The sequence below is a fragment of the Palaemon carinicauda genome, chromosome 6 (genome assembly GCF_036898095.1).
Source record: "Palaemon carinicauda isolate YSFRI2023 chromosome 6, ASM3689809v2, whole genome shotgun sequence".
Lineage (NCBI taxonomy): Eukaryota > Metazoa > Arthropoda > Malacostraca > Decapoda > Palaemonidae > Palaemon > Palaemon carinicauda.
The window spans coordinates 90,719,194-90,736,023 of NC_090730.1; the positions used below are offsets into that span (position 1 = coordinate 90,719,194).

A 16,830-nucleotide genomic window follows, 5' to 3' on the forward strand; every position below is an offset into this window, starting at 1 on the left:
CTTGGAGCTGGGAGGGGTCGGCAACTAGCCTATGGTTCACAAGAGAGGACGGGTTGTATCCGAGCAGTATACCGCATTCTAAGCGGCAAAGATATTTTTTCTCACGCTATCATATGCTTTAATATATTTCTGAATATGACATATTCTATATGAAATTACATCTAAAAAAAACCTGCTCTTTATGGATATTTTGATGCTGTCAATCCATCTTTTCACTGAAATAAATTATAGCAAACTATAGTGATATACATTTTCTTGGTAGCTCAAAATTGAATTTTGAACGTAAATTAAGCCAGAATTCTTTATTATTTCGATAAAACAAACTATTTCATTCGATTCTGCATACTTTTAAACCCCTAATTCCATACCACTTTTATAAGTATTGGTTTATTTCTCTGCGTCATATATAAAACTAACATTATTTTATATTACATTTTTTTCCCTAAATATTTCTCGAATTTTGGCTTTATCAGCCAAAATCACCAGCATCCAGAATGCAAACAATCAGAATATGAATCTATAGACTCTAAGGAATAAAAATAACATTGTCTGCAAAAATCCCTAGGGGGGGGGATGATTTCACCTGCTGGCCCATGGCCTATTAGAACTACATCACATCTTCCTACTTTAGATATATAGATATATATATATATATATATATATATATATATATATATATATATATATATATATATATATATATAGATATATATATATATATATATATATATATATATATATATATATATATATATATATATATATATATATATATGTGTGTGTGTGTGTATATATATATATATATATATATATATATATATATATATATATATATATATATATATATATTTATATGTATACACATATACATACCTACATATATACATAAATACATGCATACATATATATATATATATATATATATATATATATATATATATATATATATATATATATATATATATATATATATATATATATATATATATATATATATATATATATGGATAAATATCAACACAACATCGTGTTCAAATAGAAATAAATTTCTACCTCATAATTGGGATCGAACGCTAGCCCCTTCTAATATATATATATATATATATATACTGTATATATATATATATATATATATATATATATATATATATATATATATATATATATATCTATATATATTACTGTATATATATGGGTTATGGAAAAAATCCGCGAAGTGGTGAATCCGCGATGGTCGAACCACGAAGTAGCGAGGGTTCACTGTACCAGTATATTTATGCTTAAATTATTTCACAAATATTTTATATTCTATAAAATGTAGACTGATTTACATATTTTATTGATTTTCAATAAAAAACTATTTGAAATTTGTGTCTTATTCGCCTCAAATTCAGATAAATAAAAATGTGTTAGAGCATTATTATGATCACCCTTTTATTTTGCATATCAATGAAAGAATAACTGTAGAAATTTGTTCCTACAGTTAACAAACCTTCTTTATGTGTTTACATACCTAGTTCCTACACAGATAGATATTTGTCTGTCTTTGCATACAACTGACTCAGGATGCCTTTGATGGGATGCTGACTTATACAAACGATTGTTTGTACATGGATACAAACTTGTCTGTCTTTGCATACAGTTAGCTCTGTATGCCCAGGGGAGGTGTCAGTTGATCATACATACATTTGTTCGTTTTCAAATACAAACTCTAATTGGGAAGGTATACGATGAGACTGGTATACTTGTTTGGTTGCTAGGCTATTCATATGAAATATGCAATCCTCGAGACTTTTTCCAGAGTCTGGCATGACTCTTCCCTGTAGGGGTCAGGAAGCACTAACATGGTTCATGATTAGAAGAAATTATGTATGACGGTAACATTATATGTCTCTAGGTCTGAGTGACCAAGGAAATTCTGTCTTGAGATGAAGGCACAAATAATAAATCCAGATACATTAATGCTCTGGTAAACTTCCATCATGACGACATGGCCTGAGCCCAAAATACGGATTTTTGGGTGAGATAACCATGTCGTCCTGATGGACCCGCCCTCCTTTTATTAAAAAAAGGGCTGAAAGGATCCCTCCCGAAAGTACTGTATGTGTAACACCTCGCTAACGCTATAAGGAATAAAGATGGCGGACGGATATGACGTCATCTAGATACTCAAAATAATAGTGGAGGAGAGATACCTTATTAACAGCTCCCCTTCGTTTTCTTGCCACTTTTCCCCCTCGAAGCATAAACGCTATTCGGGGTGAAGATAGCTATGTGGCGTGTCAAGAATACATCCTCTGATATTATGCGATATCCCTAAAAGGAAAAGTTAGGGATATTTGCGCCAAGAGTTAGAATTCTGGAGACCTTAAGGTAAAATTCTCTAGGAATATCACTGTAGTCAAATATACCCTAGGAAGCTATTCTTAAAGGAACTTCCATCAGGACGACATGGCTATCTCACCTAAAGATAGATTTTTCGCTTTGCTCAAAATCCGTTTTCTTTTCCTCTTCTTTTTCCTTCATACCTTTACCAATTAAAGGCATTAAGTTGCCCATTCCATCAGCTACTACTGTTCTAAGTGTGAATGGGCCTTTCCCCAGCATCCCTTATTTGTTTATTTTCATTTGCATTATCTTTGTAATACATTTAGTGAGAGTATCCCCTATAGAGCAGATTGCTTATCTATCAGGAAGATGAAGTCTTACCTTTTGATGATCAATTATGGATTAACAACTGGACTGTACAGTACTTAAGAGTACAGTTTTTGGAGGATTGTATTTATGGAATATGAGTTTTGCTTTTGACTAATATTTCTTATTTGAATACATACTAATTACTAGAGGAGCACTCAATAGAGCGACCTGATGGACATTTTGCTCGTCCTTGACCTTGACCTTTGACCTTCCAAATTTTAATAATTTCCAGTTCCTTACATAACAGTTTAGGCTCTACAAGTTTCATTACTTTACGATTAAAATTGTGGCTGAATTGTTGATGACCGGAATTTGACCTTTGCTTGACCTTGGTCTCGACCTTGGCCTTCGACCATCACATGTATTAATTGGAGTGGATTTTCATATACTCAAATATAAACTAAGTTTGAAGTCTGTGACAACGATTTCCAAACTTATTGTTGATTACGTGAATTGGACATTTTGCTTGACCGCGACCTTGACCTTTGACCTATACCTTCAAAAATTTAATCATTTCCAGCTTTTTACATAACAGTTAATCATTGCAATTTTCATTACTCAGGATTAAAATTGTGGCCTGGAAGCTGTTCACAAACAAACACACAAACAGAGGGTAAAACATAACCCTTCCAACTTTGATGGTGGAGGTAATTACTGTACAGCTATTTTTTATTATTTCTAGATCTGTGTCTGGATTGATGAAACCTGCTGATGTGGACTGTGATAGCAAAAAATCTTCTGTCTTAGGAAAATTTCATAAGCTTGGTGAACCAGAGCCAAGGTAAGATAAATTATGAATTCATTATGACTAATTTGTATCACATTTATTATCCTTATTATTTCACTGAACCTCTCCTGATGTTCACATTGCTTTGTCCCCAAAGCTGATTCATTATCGACTTTACCCTTAAAGAACTAAAAATTTCCCGTTGTTTTCTTTTCAAGATGACTCTTTCCCTCGAAGGTGACATCTGGTGATTAAAGTCAACCTAATTCAGTACTCAACAGTTTCCTAAAAAGATTTTAGAAGCCTTAGATTTTACAAGTGTTTTCGTAAAGTAACATTTTCCCCTTGTGTGGTTTCTTGAGATAAGTAGCTGACAACTTATGAGGAATATTCATTATTTGGAGTCTACCCCAAAATTGTTTTGAGTGTTTCTCTTTTTTTTATTTGTTTAACTATTAATGGGGGATATATTCTTCTGGAATTGGCATATATGGGTGGTAACTTTTCCTCTTTGAAATTTGTTAGTTACTAGCTGGCCACTGTGAGTTGTCACATATTAAATAATTTCACATTTTGTTCATGCCTTTACTAATTTTTCTTTGCATTTAGTTCAGGGGAATTCATAGAAGGCTGAGTAAAGATTGCTCTTTATGTATCCTTCACTTTTTTCCGGCAAAGTTAGGATTCGAATCGAAGTTTCAAACCCCAGTGTACCAGAAATAAAGTATGGTAGTTACTTAGACTTTCATGATCAACTACTTATTAGCTATGATAATAGCATATGGATTTTATAGTTTTAGTAGTATTTAAAGAGTATTTTCTAAAGTTTTTTTTTTATACATCAATAATCCTTGTGTTGAATCTTATTGTGAATAACATTAGTCCCTGTTTATTGTAGGCTCTAAACATATACTGAGGATTACCATGTCATGATTAACTAACACGCTGTGCATCCTTTAAAAAGTGCCAATTAAGAAATTTTGGAATATTTGCAATGCAAAACTTTAAGGCTCAAAACTGTACAGCTCTCAATACCTGAGAATAGATAATAGGTTAGCCACGGCACCAAAAACCTATTGAGATACTACCGCTAGAGTGTTATTGCATCCTTTTACCAGCTAAAAATGCTACATTGGATCCTTCTCTGGTTATGGCTCATTTTTAATTTACCGACTCATACACTGAATAGTCTGGCCTATTCTTTACACATTCTCTTCCTTCCTCATACACCAGACAACACTAAGGGAACCAAAAGGTTCTTCTTCACTGAAGAGGTCAATTCTTACACTGTAATTGTTTGGTGGTTACTTTCCACTTGGTAAGGATAGAAGAGATTTCTTTGCTATGGCAAACAGCTCTTCTAGGAGAAGGACACTCCAAAATCAAACCAGTGTTCTCTAGTCATGGGTAGGGCCAAAACTTTTGTACCATGAGTTTCCCCTAACTTGGGTTAGAGTTCTCTTGCTTGAGATACACTTACAGTAGACACACTTTTCTATCTGTTTTCTTATTTCCTTTCCTCACTGGGCTATTTTTGCTATTGGAGCCCTTTGGCTTATTGCATCCGGCTCTTCTAATTAAGGTTGTAGCTAAGCTAGTAATAATAAAAAAGAGAAAATGTGGTAAATACCATACAAAAGCCTAATATGGCAACCCGGCATCATGTACTGCATTGTCATAACAAAAGGGTAGAGTATTGCTAACCAGCTGTAAGAAACAACCTCTAAGGATACTTATTTGGTAAAGGTATCCAAATAAGTTGCTTGAGGTAAATCCTGCTGTCTATTTTATTCTTTGTCAGTTGATGTTGCCGAGAGGCAAGTTTTGGCATTCAGAGCTAATATAATTTTAAGCTTACAGTATTTGCTTCAGCAGTACAGTCAAATATAAATGTCCTGTCATCACTGGTCCCCCACTGTAACCACCAATATGTGTCGATTCCAGAATTTCAGGTGTAGAAAACATGCATATTTTGTTGTTTGGAGCGAAGGGCGAGGGGAAGGCGTACTTGTTAGAGCTGTAAGGGGTGTGATGGTGGGGGAAGCAGAGAAAATCATGTTTGAACATAAATTCAATATAATTCTATATGTTCCTAATTCTATCATTTTAATGATTCTAATTTATAACTCATGGTATATTTGTTGTGTTATTTGGTATACCATTCTTTTGAACAACTTGTTGACAAAAAAGATTGATTTTTTAATTTGTTTGGCAATGTATTTTGTTGTCCCGACTAAAAAGTCTTTCTGAAACACAAGCTAAGAGTCCCTCTTTCTCATACAAACAGGAAATAAAAACTGCAACACCACTCAATGTGGTAATTTCTTTACATACAAAATAGCAAGTACAGTAATGCCTTTCCATATGAAAGTTTCTGTATAAGAAAAATTCATGATACGAAAAGAGATGCAAAGATTTTTTTGCCTCATAATATGAAACACCCCTTGTGATACGAAATAAGAGTTGCCCGGCCACCGCAAGATCATTTTAAAATTCGCGTACCGTAAAACTGTAAACTCCCCACCATCTTCCTGCGCTCCCATTGGTTATCTCCCTTCCTTGATGCTAGTTACCAATTTTAAGATCCTGCTCCCCTAAATTTATATCAATAAGTACATTTGTAAGTTAAAAAACACAATGAATATTGTATTGCTTGTATGTACAGTATGTACGTACACCCTGTATGCACAATGCTACTATGCATATCAAAACATTAGCAATATATTTTTCTTTCATTCGGTAAATAAAAAACAGATCGTGAGATATTTTTTCCTTTTAGTGTCATGATTATTTATTTACAATTAATTTTATATTAAGGGGAGTGTCTGCTATGGTGTTTGACATAACAACTTTAAAAAATTGAAGATCGTTTTATTGTTTCTATGTATGCAGAAACATATTGTACATGCTCTCCAGAAGATTCAGCCAATTATTTTTACAAATGATGAAGATGAAGCGGTCTTTAAATGATGACGTCATCTTTACTGCGTCGTCTGCATGACTGAGTTTGACAGAATAGTCTTTGCATGTTTATTTTTGGATTTATATAGCGATTTTTCACTTATACTGTATTACGAAATCTTGTATGTCTGGCAAAGATGGAAGGCATTGGTAGAGGGTAGGGGAACGCAAACTATGATCTACGAGAAGAACAGCCGGAGTTTCGAAAGTCATATAGAAGTTACGTTGCACGTGTGTTTGTTTTCTTTACTTCATATGTACATTGTGTTTTCACGACGTCTTCGTGAACTTTATAGCGAGGCCAATGTTACCTAAGGTCAAAGAAAGAACAAAAAGTAAGCAGAGAGCTACATAAAAGAACCAAAAAGAGAAGGAAACATGATAAAGAGTACAAAGCTGGAACATTTTAAATAAAACTTGGGCAATAATGAAAGGCCGCTGGCAACTCATGACACTCTTACACCAAGTGTATTAGTAAACTTGGGGTTTAAATACCTCTTAGGGAGCCTTCTTGTAGGAATAAACAATAAAAGTACAAAGTAAGGTTATCATAATAATGTTATCTTGATTTCTTTAAGAAAAAAACCAAACCTTTATAGCAAATCTTTGGGAGCTCATAATTCAAAAACATACTTAGGCTATTCACGCTTAGGTACATTTTTCTCACCTATTTATTGTTTGATTTTAGAGAAACATATCATTGAAAAGAGGAATAAAAATCACACAATTTTGTGTAACAGAATTTTTTATTTTTATGAATAGTACTTATCTGGCAGTTATATATATATAGCTGATATCTCTAAATCGGCAGAATTTTTCAAAACGAGGCAACCGCCTTGTGGTGGTTGGGAGGTAGGTGGTTACACCCGTCACAGGGTGGTCCAAGGAATCATTCCCGTGTCCAAGACTTCAGTTCATCTCTGCTGGCTGGATCGAAAACATCGTCGGTCTACCATTGAGAGGTTTTCGAATCATTTTCCCTTCTTCGCTTTTTTGGACTTCGTTTGGTGAAGTACACTGATTTAGGGATTTGGCAATCTTGTTTTGTTATTATTATTGTACTATTTACTTTGTTTATCATGAGTGAAAACTTAATTTTTGTTTGTGCACTATATTTTAGGTGCAAAGTTTTTAATCCTGATGACGGAAATACGTTCCGCCAACTCTATGACATCACAGTCGTGTGACTTAATCTTCATTGTATGACTTGCAAATTCTCTTTATTTGTTTTTTCATGTAAAGAAATGGAGGAATTCCACTTATGTAAGTTTTTTACTTTTAATGTAAAATTTTAAAGAAATACTTGTCCATTTAGTATTAGTTCTTTAAATCATCGATCTAATTTCATAAATTAAATAGAACTAGCGTATGGTTAATTTACGCTGTTAGTTCTCGTTACTATCGATGCAGTCCCAACATGCCTTGGTAGCGTTCTTTTCGATATGGGAATTAAAGTGTTGGCTATAATATTCCAACAACAACGAAATGGGAATTCTAGTTTTAGTAGTATTTTCATTTATATGTTCCTATTGTTTACATTTATATATATAGATACGTTAATGCTATATCTGTTCTTTTTATCATTAAAACTCGCTTGTTTTTGAAAACCCTTTGGATTAATTGTGGATTACTTTTGTTTTCCCATTTTCTGTTCATTTTAATCTTTAACGTATAACTTTCCCGGCGTTTGCATGTAACTTCCGGGTAGGTATTTATGACATTTGATTTTACCGGTGGTTATATGTAATTACCGGGTGAGTGTGTTCAACATTTATTTTTAATCTCAACTCTTGCCCGGTGGTTTTTTCTTTTTGTGACTGCCGGGTAAGTATGTTTGAAAGTTTATTTTATTATGGAAATGTCAGTTTAATATTTTATAAAAATATTTTGTTACAGTTTATATAGTAAGTACTAGAGACGATTTTGCTTTCTCATTCAAGCCCGTGGCAGCAGAATAAGTTCTCTCACAACGGGCAGGACTAATTATGGTCTTTTGTGTAAGAGTTTAATAGTGCAAGTTTCAGTGCTAAATTAGGCATTGGATTCTTTCAGCACAGTGGACGTCGTTTTCCTAGCCTTAGACCTCTTCCAAGCTCCCCAGCCCATGGGAGAAGGAACGTCGATCAGCGAAAGGAAACGAGAGGCGTTAGCTCACGAGCAAACGCCCTCGCGAGCGTTCCTGTTAACGTTCCCAAGAATGCTCGCCCTTGTCATGGGAAAGCAAAGAGCGTTGGACGTTAAGATTCTTACACTGCTTTTAGAGTTTCGCATTGCATCACTTTTGATTTTAATGGCAATACTATAAGTCATAGATATTCGCTGATAATATCAATGCTTACAAACCGTCATTGACTCGGTTTTTGTCCCAGAGCCCCAGTCGGCCTTATGAACCCTCTGGTCGGAACCAAACGCGCCGAGCGGCATAATGAATATCATTTTGCCTTAACGCTCGGCGCTAAGTCTTTCAAGACAGGACGATCGCCTCCATGTCTTTCAGGGCGAATGTAGCCTCGTCTTTCAGGGCGAATGCAGCCTCGTCTTTCAGGTCGAATGCAGCCTCGTCTCAGGTCGAATGCAGCCTCGTCTTTCCGGGCGAATGCAGCCTCGTCTTTCAGGTCGAATGCAGCCTCGTCTTTCCGGGCGATGCAGCCTCGTCTTTCCGGGCGAGTGCAGCCTCGTCTTTCCGGGGCGATTCCGGGCAGCCTCGTCTTTCGGGACGAGGGCAGCCTCGTCTTTCGGGACGAGGGCAGCCTCGTCTTTCGGGACGAGGGCAGCCTCGTCTTTCCGGGCGAGGCAGCCTCGTCTTTCCGGGCAGCCTCGTCTTTCCGGGCAGCCTCGTCTTTCCGGGCAGCCTCGTCTTTCCGGGCAGCCTCGTCTTTCCGGGCGAGGGCGGCCTCGTCTTTCCGGGCGAGTGCGGCCTCGTCTTTCCGGGCGAGTGCGGCCTCGTCTTTCGGGACGAGGGCGGCCTCGTCTTTCGGGACGAGGGCGGCCTCGTCTTTCGGGACGAGGGCGGTTTCGGGACGAGGGCGGCCTCGTCTTTCGGGACGAGGGCGGCCTCGTCTTTCGGGACGAGGGCGGCCTCGTCTTTCGGGACGAGGGCGGCCTCGTCTTTCGGGACGAGGGCGGCCTCGTCTTTCGGGACGAGGGCGGCCTCGTCTTTCGGGATGATAGGACGATCGCCGCCTCGTTCTTTCAGGGCGACGCCACGTCTTATAAGATCTTTATTGGGCTCAAGCCATGTCGTCCTGATGGAAGTTCCTCTAAGGTAGCTTCCTAGGGTATATTACAACTACGGCGATATTCCCAGAGAATTTACCTTAAGGTACCCAGAATTCTAACTCCTGGAGCGAATATCCCTAATAAAAGAATCAGGGATATCGCAAAATATCAGCGGACGTTTTCTTGACACGCCACATGGCAATCTGTACCCCGAACAGAGTTAACACTTCGTAGGGGTCAAATGGCAAGAAAACGAAAACGATAAGAAAGGGGGGAGCCGTTCGTAAGGCATCTCTCCTCCCCGTTTCGTAAGCGTGCCCTGCGCCGCTCGCGGCGCCATCTGTATTCTTTTTTGCGTAGCTATACAACTCGGTGTTTTCCCTGTGTTTCTACCAAATATCTTGGATTTACTCAAGCTAATATGCTTTCTCCAACTTCTTCTGCTTCCGATAAGTTGAGTACCATTTCTTTTATGTATAAATGTAGGCTCTTGGTAAAATTTAAAGTAATTAAAAGAATTATCTTTGATACAAGAGCTGTTGCCTGCTGGAGGCGTCCTGGACGCTGTCGCTCCTAGATAGAATTTATTTGGTTAGCCAGAGCGACGTTCCCAGCCCCCTTTTCGCTTTAATAAATTTATCTGCTTAGCTTATTTAGGAATACTTTTATGATGCTGTAGTATAGCGCCTTGGCGAAGGATTTGCCTAGGCTAGCCTACGCTAGACCTTGTAGCCTAGTCGTTTGGCCCTTGTACTTCCTGCATGATATTTAGTCTTCCAAGTGTGATTATTTAAATTTTATTGAAGCGTTAGGCAACGTTATACATATAAGCTTATGCTGAGTTTTTTCCAAGATGGTATATGAGTGAGTTTCGGTGATTTAGGTAATCGATTCTCCCAGTGCCTAGGCTAGGTTGTCTTAGGCTATTGATATGTTTTCTTGTTCCCCCCGTTTGCTCCCTTCTCTTCCGGGAAGGCGCGCAAACCCTTTCCCTCTGCTTAAGCCTTGGGCTTAACCCTAGTGGTTTATTTGAATTAATTTTCGTTATAACTATATTGGGGTGGTACTGTACCTTCCTGCTCCAGCTTGTCTGGTTCAGAGAGGGGCAGTACAGCAGTGTTTTAAGTCTGAGTCTGTGTTGGTCTGGCTTGGGGTAGAGTCTCCCTCGCTGTCTGACACAGACATAGGAGGTTTAGCCTCCTTCGGTCACTCTTGAAGGTTTCTGTAGCTATGATCCCTTCGTTCGGTGACCCTTCAGACTTGTCCTTGTTGCTGTTCCGGGTGTGGGGTGTGCCCTTTCCCTGGAATAGCAATACCTTCCTTGCATTGGTTATAGGGAGGCAGCAAGTATTGCCGGCCTCCCTCCCCGGATTCCCCCCTAGGCTGAGATGGGATTTCTTGGCCGTGGGTGATCTTTAACCAGTGCAAGGTTGGACAGGACCCTCTTGTCCCTTCCCTTCTGTCCTTTCCGTAATGTCATTAGTGTCTGCCTTCCTACATCCATACCTAGCACAGGTTAGGATGGGGAGCTGACTTGGTTCCCTGCCGGCCGGCAGAGGACCTGTTACCTTGAGTGCTGCCCGGTCCTCCCTAGGTCCCTCATCCACTCCTGTCTGTAGATCCAGTGGGCAGTGGTTAGGAAGCCTGAATTAGATTCTCCCCTTCCTTTCAGCACTCTTTCGGGTGTTGGGCGTTGAGGTAGTATAGCCTCTTAGCCCGGCACCCATTCTGTTTTCTTCTTGTGTTTTGTACTCTTCCGACTGCCGGCCTAGTTTCCGGCAGTCGGCCAGTTGGTGTTCTCTAGTTCTCTTGCTGCCGGTCGGCGATGGCTACATGCCTTTGCCGGCCGGTCTCCTCGCTCGTCTGCCGGCCGCTATGAGTGGCGGCCGGCAGCCGGGCACTACCTAGCGTGGCTGCCGGCCAGCATGGGTTGTTTACCTCTGCCGGCCGGCCTTTACCTCGCCCTGTCTGCTGGCCACTGGGAGTGGTGGCCAACAGCCGGGTGCCACCTAGTGTAGCTGCAGGCCGGCAGTCACTGCCGGCCGGCACAGACATCGGAACTAGAGTTCTGCCGCCTTAGAGTTCTTAAGTCGTATACTTGAGACCTACCTGTGGGGGGTGCCGGCCGGCACGCCACCCCATATACTGTATCAGTACTCCCCTATATAGCATATACTGTGGGGAGAGGCTATGATATAGTAGGTTACAACACTGTATTTTCTAACATGCTTGTGTTGCTTTGTGCAGTCACTTGGTGTTGCCTTACAGGGATGGAAAGAGAGTTATTTCTGTCTTTAGCCAGTATGTTAAAGTCTCACCTTAGGTGTGAGCTACACCTATTTCCCTTGGGAAACATTTACTTTGGTTATTCTAGCAGAGACTAACCATTTGATTTTAATTGCTGGAAGGCTACTGCAAGTGACTGTGTGGGAAACACAAGTGTGTGTCTTTCCTTTATACTTTGTACATGCTTGTATATACATGTGAATTGAAATTCACCTGATATTCATGGAAATTTTCTTCTTTTACAGGAGGAGCATCCGAAGTGCGGTAGCGTCTTCTGCAACGTCCGCAGTAAGAACTTCTGCGGGCATGATTTGTGTAGGAGGCACGCGGCTTGCGCAGCCTCCAAGGATGATCTCCGTTACTGGGACCCTCAGGTATATTCAGTGTGTACTAACCTGCTAGCTGAGGCCTTTGAATCCCCTAGGTCGGCGGAGTCAAGGGATGCAGCGAGGGAGAAGCTTCGTGTTTGGGTAAGGGGTTTCCAAAAGAACACCTCTGGACCTTATCTTCCAAGTGAGAAGATGAGGGCATACCTCTTTCCCAAGGCTTCTGCTGACGCTGTTGTCCCCCAGCCTCGGCCGGAGATCCCTCTCGTCCAGATCCCCGTGGATGCTGAAGTCGCGGATGCCATGCAAGACATTCAGCTGGACGACAAGATGTCGGACATGTCCGAACGGGCGGAAGAGGACCTCCTCGCAGGGGGCGAGGACGAGGATCAAGATCCGAACGTCGTGGAGGAAGAGGATGCCGTGCCATCGGACGCTCCGGTTCAGGCCGCTGAACCTATCCCCTCTACTTCGTCCGCTCTTCCACCAGAGCTGGGACAAGCTCTCTCCTCTATTGTTGGCATGATACAGCAAATGCAGAAGGAGAACAATCAGAAGGCAGCTGCAATGGAGCTACAGATGCAGAGGATTGCAGCATCACGTGGGCCTCCGAAAAGGCTCAACGTGAAAGACCTTCCTGTGTGCTCGGATGCCAACCCATGGAGGTATGCCGAGCACATGCCCATGACGGTCGGGAAGATCGTCATGTCGGAGAAGCTGGGTTCAGTTCCCCTTGAGGAGGTGGAATTCTGGCTCAGCAGAGGGGCCTATCCGGACTGTTACGTCCGTCTGAAGAAGGAACCGGCCTCGAAGGAGGAGACGGAGCCAAAGGAGGTGATCGTCTTGGATCACGCCAAGGCTCAAGCTTCGCTGGCGTCTGCAATGAAGGAGAGGGGCTTCTCGAACTCGAAAGTTGCTGCTTTGAGTAAGAAGCACCCTTCCTTCGTATCCTCTCCGGCTAGGGCCTTCCCCTTTCTGCAGAAAGGGTTCGCGGCCGTTCTGAAGGCAGTCGAGGCTGGCAAACCATGCCCCTCCTTGGAGGAATGCAAGCCTTTGTCTTTAGCCTTGCCGATGGACAACAAGGACTGGAAGGACGTCCATCTTACCTTTTCGGTTGGGAAGTTGGACGCCGATATCGCAGGTCGACAGTTCGGCGAAAACCTCCCTAAGCTGTCTGAATTCCTTCTGCGAAGGGAGCTCAAGACAAAGGAGCGTCTGGCAGCCTCGATATGTCTCCAGACAACCATGGAGACAATGGCAAGCGACCCCAAGGTCCATGAAATGTTCATGGTGGTGGCCAAGATCCATCTGGCCACGGTGACAAAGGACCTCTATAGCTTTGTCAAGGCGAGGAGGGCCTGCAGGGAGTTTGTGTTCGCCTCGGCCACAGTGAGGCACGAACCGAAGAAATTGATCTCATCCAACATCTGGGGCAAAGATCTCTTCCCCAGTGATGTAGTTAAGGAGGTGGTGGACAAGGCAGCCACCGAGAATAGGAATCTTCTCCTTAAGTGGGGCCTGTCCCTCAAGAGGAAGTCTTCCCCCGATGAGGGTCCCCAACCTAAGGGGAAGACGAAGAAATCTAGGTTTTCTCCCCGCCCAGCCAAGCCTTTCAGACCGCAACGTCAGCAGCAGCAGCAATCGGCTTTGCCTCCGGTGCCCCAGATGGTAGTCCAGGCCCCGACCACCTTCCAATGGGTGCCCCAGGCCGTGTCCTCGCCATCCCCGGCATTCAACCCAGTGTTCGAAGGGCAGTCTACCACCTTTCGAGCAAAGCCCAGAGGAGCAGCCAGAGGCTCGTCTAGACGCCCCTCAAGGGGAAGGGGACCTAGAGGTGGTCGCGGCCAAGGAGGCAAGACTGCAGGGCAGCAGTCAAAGTGAAGTGATGGCGGTAGGAGGGAGACTACAGTACTTTCGGGATCGTTGTACCTTCGATCCCTGGGCCCACAGCCTGCTCAAAAATGGACTGGGTTGGAGCTGGTACAGCACTCCGCCCCCGTGCCCTCGATTTTTCCAACACTCCACCCCCGTTTTGGAGGAGTACATTCAAGAACTGTTGGAGAAAAAGGTGATCCGGAGGGTAAAGTCCATCAAGTTCCAAGGGAGGCTGTTTTGTGTTCCCAAGAAAGACTCGGGGAAACTCAGAGTCATTCTGGACTTGTCGCCACTCAACAAGTTCATAGTGAACCACAAGTTCAAGATGTTAACGTTGCAACACATAAGGGCCTTACTGCCCAAGAGGGCATTTACCGTCTCCATCGACTTGTCAGACGCCTATTGGCACGTTCCAATCAGTCGCCGTCTCTCCCCCTACCTAGGATTCAAGCTACAACGAAGACTTTACGCCTTCAGAGCGATGCCTTTCGGGCTAAACATAGCCCCAAGGATCTTCACAAAGCTTGCGAGTGCAGCGCTCAAACAGTTATGCCTAAAAGGGATCCAGGTGGTAGCCTACCTGGATGATTGGCTGGTGTGGGCAGCATCCAGGGCGGAATGCTTGCAGGCTTCCCTACAGGTGATTCAGTTCCTAGAGTATCTAGGGTTCAAGATCAACAGAAAGAAGTCTCGTCTTTCTCCATCTCAGAGGTTCCAGTGGTTGGGAATTCACTGGGACCTAGTGTCACACCGATTCTCCATCCCGATGTCGAAAAGGAAGGAGATAGCGGGGTCTGTCAAGAGACTTCTAGATTCCGAGAGGATATCAAGACGCGAACAAGAGAGGGTTCTGGGCTCTCTTCAGTTTGCGTCGGTAACAGACCCGGTGCTAAGAGCACAGCTAAAGGATGCAGCCGGAGTTTGGAGAAGCTTTGCATCAAACGCGCGAAGGGACTTGAGGAGACCGGTTCCGCTTCGGCTACGTTCTCTTCTCAGACCGTGGTCTCAGGCCAGTCGTCTATAGAGGTCGGTACCTCTTCAGCCACCTCCCCCGTCAGTGACGATTCACACAGACGCTTCAAAGGAAGGGTGGGGAGGTCACTCTCATCGAAAGAAGGTCCAAGGGACCTGGTCCTAGCTATTCGGGACCTTTCACATAAACTTTCTAGAAGCTATGGCAGTACTTCTTACCCTGAGGAAAGTTTCCCCGCGTCACTCGATCCACATAAGGTTGGTACTGGACAGCGAGGTGGTTGTGAAATGTCTGAATCGGCGGGGATCGAGATCCCCACCTCTCAACCAGGTGATGTTGGCCATATTCCAACTGGCGGAGAAGAAGAAGTGGCACCTGTCGGCAGTTCACCTTCAAGGAGTCCGCAATGTGACAGCGGACGCTCTATCCAGGGTTACACCGGTAGAGTCAGAATGGTCCCTAGACGCAGGATCATTCTCCTTCATCTCGAGTCAAGTCCCAGAACTGCAGATAGACCTCTTCGCGACGAAGGACAACAAGAAGTTGCCGCGATATGTGTCCCCGTACGAGGACCCCTTGGCGGAAGCAATGGACGCGATGTCCCTCGATTGGAACAGATGGTCCAGGATCTACCTGTTCCCCCCTCACAACCTTCTGTTGAGGGTCCTCAACAAGCTGAGGTCCTTCAAGGGAGTAGCAGCGATAGTGGCCCACAAGTGGCCGAACAGCGTGTGGTTCCCTCTGGCTCTGGAACTACGACTGAAGTTTCTGCCACTCCCGGACCCAGTTCTGTCCCAGCGAGTCCAGAAGTCGACTGTCTACGCTTCATTACAGAAAACCCGGACCCTGCAGCTCATGATTTTCTCTCCCTAGCGGTGAAGAAGCGGTTCGGGATCTCGAAAGACAGCATTGACTTCCTGGAGGAATATAAGTGGAGGTCTACTAGAAGGCAGTACGAGTCTGCTTGGAAAAAATGGGTGGCCTTTGTCAAAGACAAGAATCCGCATGAGATCTCGACGGATTTCTGCCTGTCCTTCTTCATCCACCTCCACGGACAGGGGCTGGCAGCTAACACGATTTCTACGTGTAAGTCTGCTTTGACAAGGCCCATTCTGTACGCCTTCCAGGTAGACCTCGCTAACGAAATCTTTAACAAGATCCCGAAGGCCTGCGCCAGACTTAGACCTTCAGCTCCTCCAAAGCCTATTTCATGGTCTTTAGATAAAGTCCTTCATTTCGCCTCATTACTGAATAATGAGGAGTGTGCACTGAAGGATTTGACTCAAAAGGTTATCTTCCTTTTTGCACTCGCGTCTGGGGCCAGAGTTAGTGAGATTGTAGCCCTCTCGAGAGATGAGGGCCGCGTTCAGTTCCTGGATGGGGGAGAACTGAACCTGTTTTCGGACCCTACGTTTCTCGCTAAGAACGAGTTGCCCACCAACAGGTGGGGTCCCTGGAGAATCTGCCTTCTGAAAGAAGATGCATCTCTATGTCCCGTAGAATGCCTAAAGGTCCATCTTCGTAGAACTTCAGACTTCCAAGGGGGTCAACTGTTCAGAGGAGAAACATCGGGCTCGAATTTATCTTTGAAACAACTCAGGGCGAAAATTACATACTTTATTCGCAGAGCGGATCCCGACAGTTCACCCGCAGGTCATGATCCGAGGAAAGTTGCTTCATCCTTAAACTTCTTTAACTTTATGGATTTTGAACACCTTCGTTCATATACTGGCTGGAAGTCTTCCAGGGTGTTCTTTCGCCACTAT

At 43.0% G+C, this 16,830-nt stretch overlaps 1 protein-coding gene across 1 annotated transcript in view; it reads left to right on the forward strand.

Moving 5' to 3' along the window:
- The window catches only part of LOC137643144 (CWF19-like protein 2), a 210,608-nt gene extending 207,126 nt beyond the window's left edge, over window positions 1-3,482 (forward strand). Inside the window, exon 7 of the mRNA XM_068375995.1 lies at window positions 3,380-3,482. Coding sequence (XP_068232096.1) covers window positions 3,380-3,482 — 103 coding nt within the window. The remainder of the gene's footprint in view (window positions 1-3,379) is intronic.
- The last annotated feature ends 13,348 nt before the right edge of the window (window positions 3,483-16,830 follow it).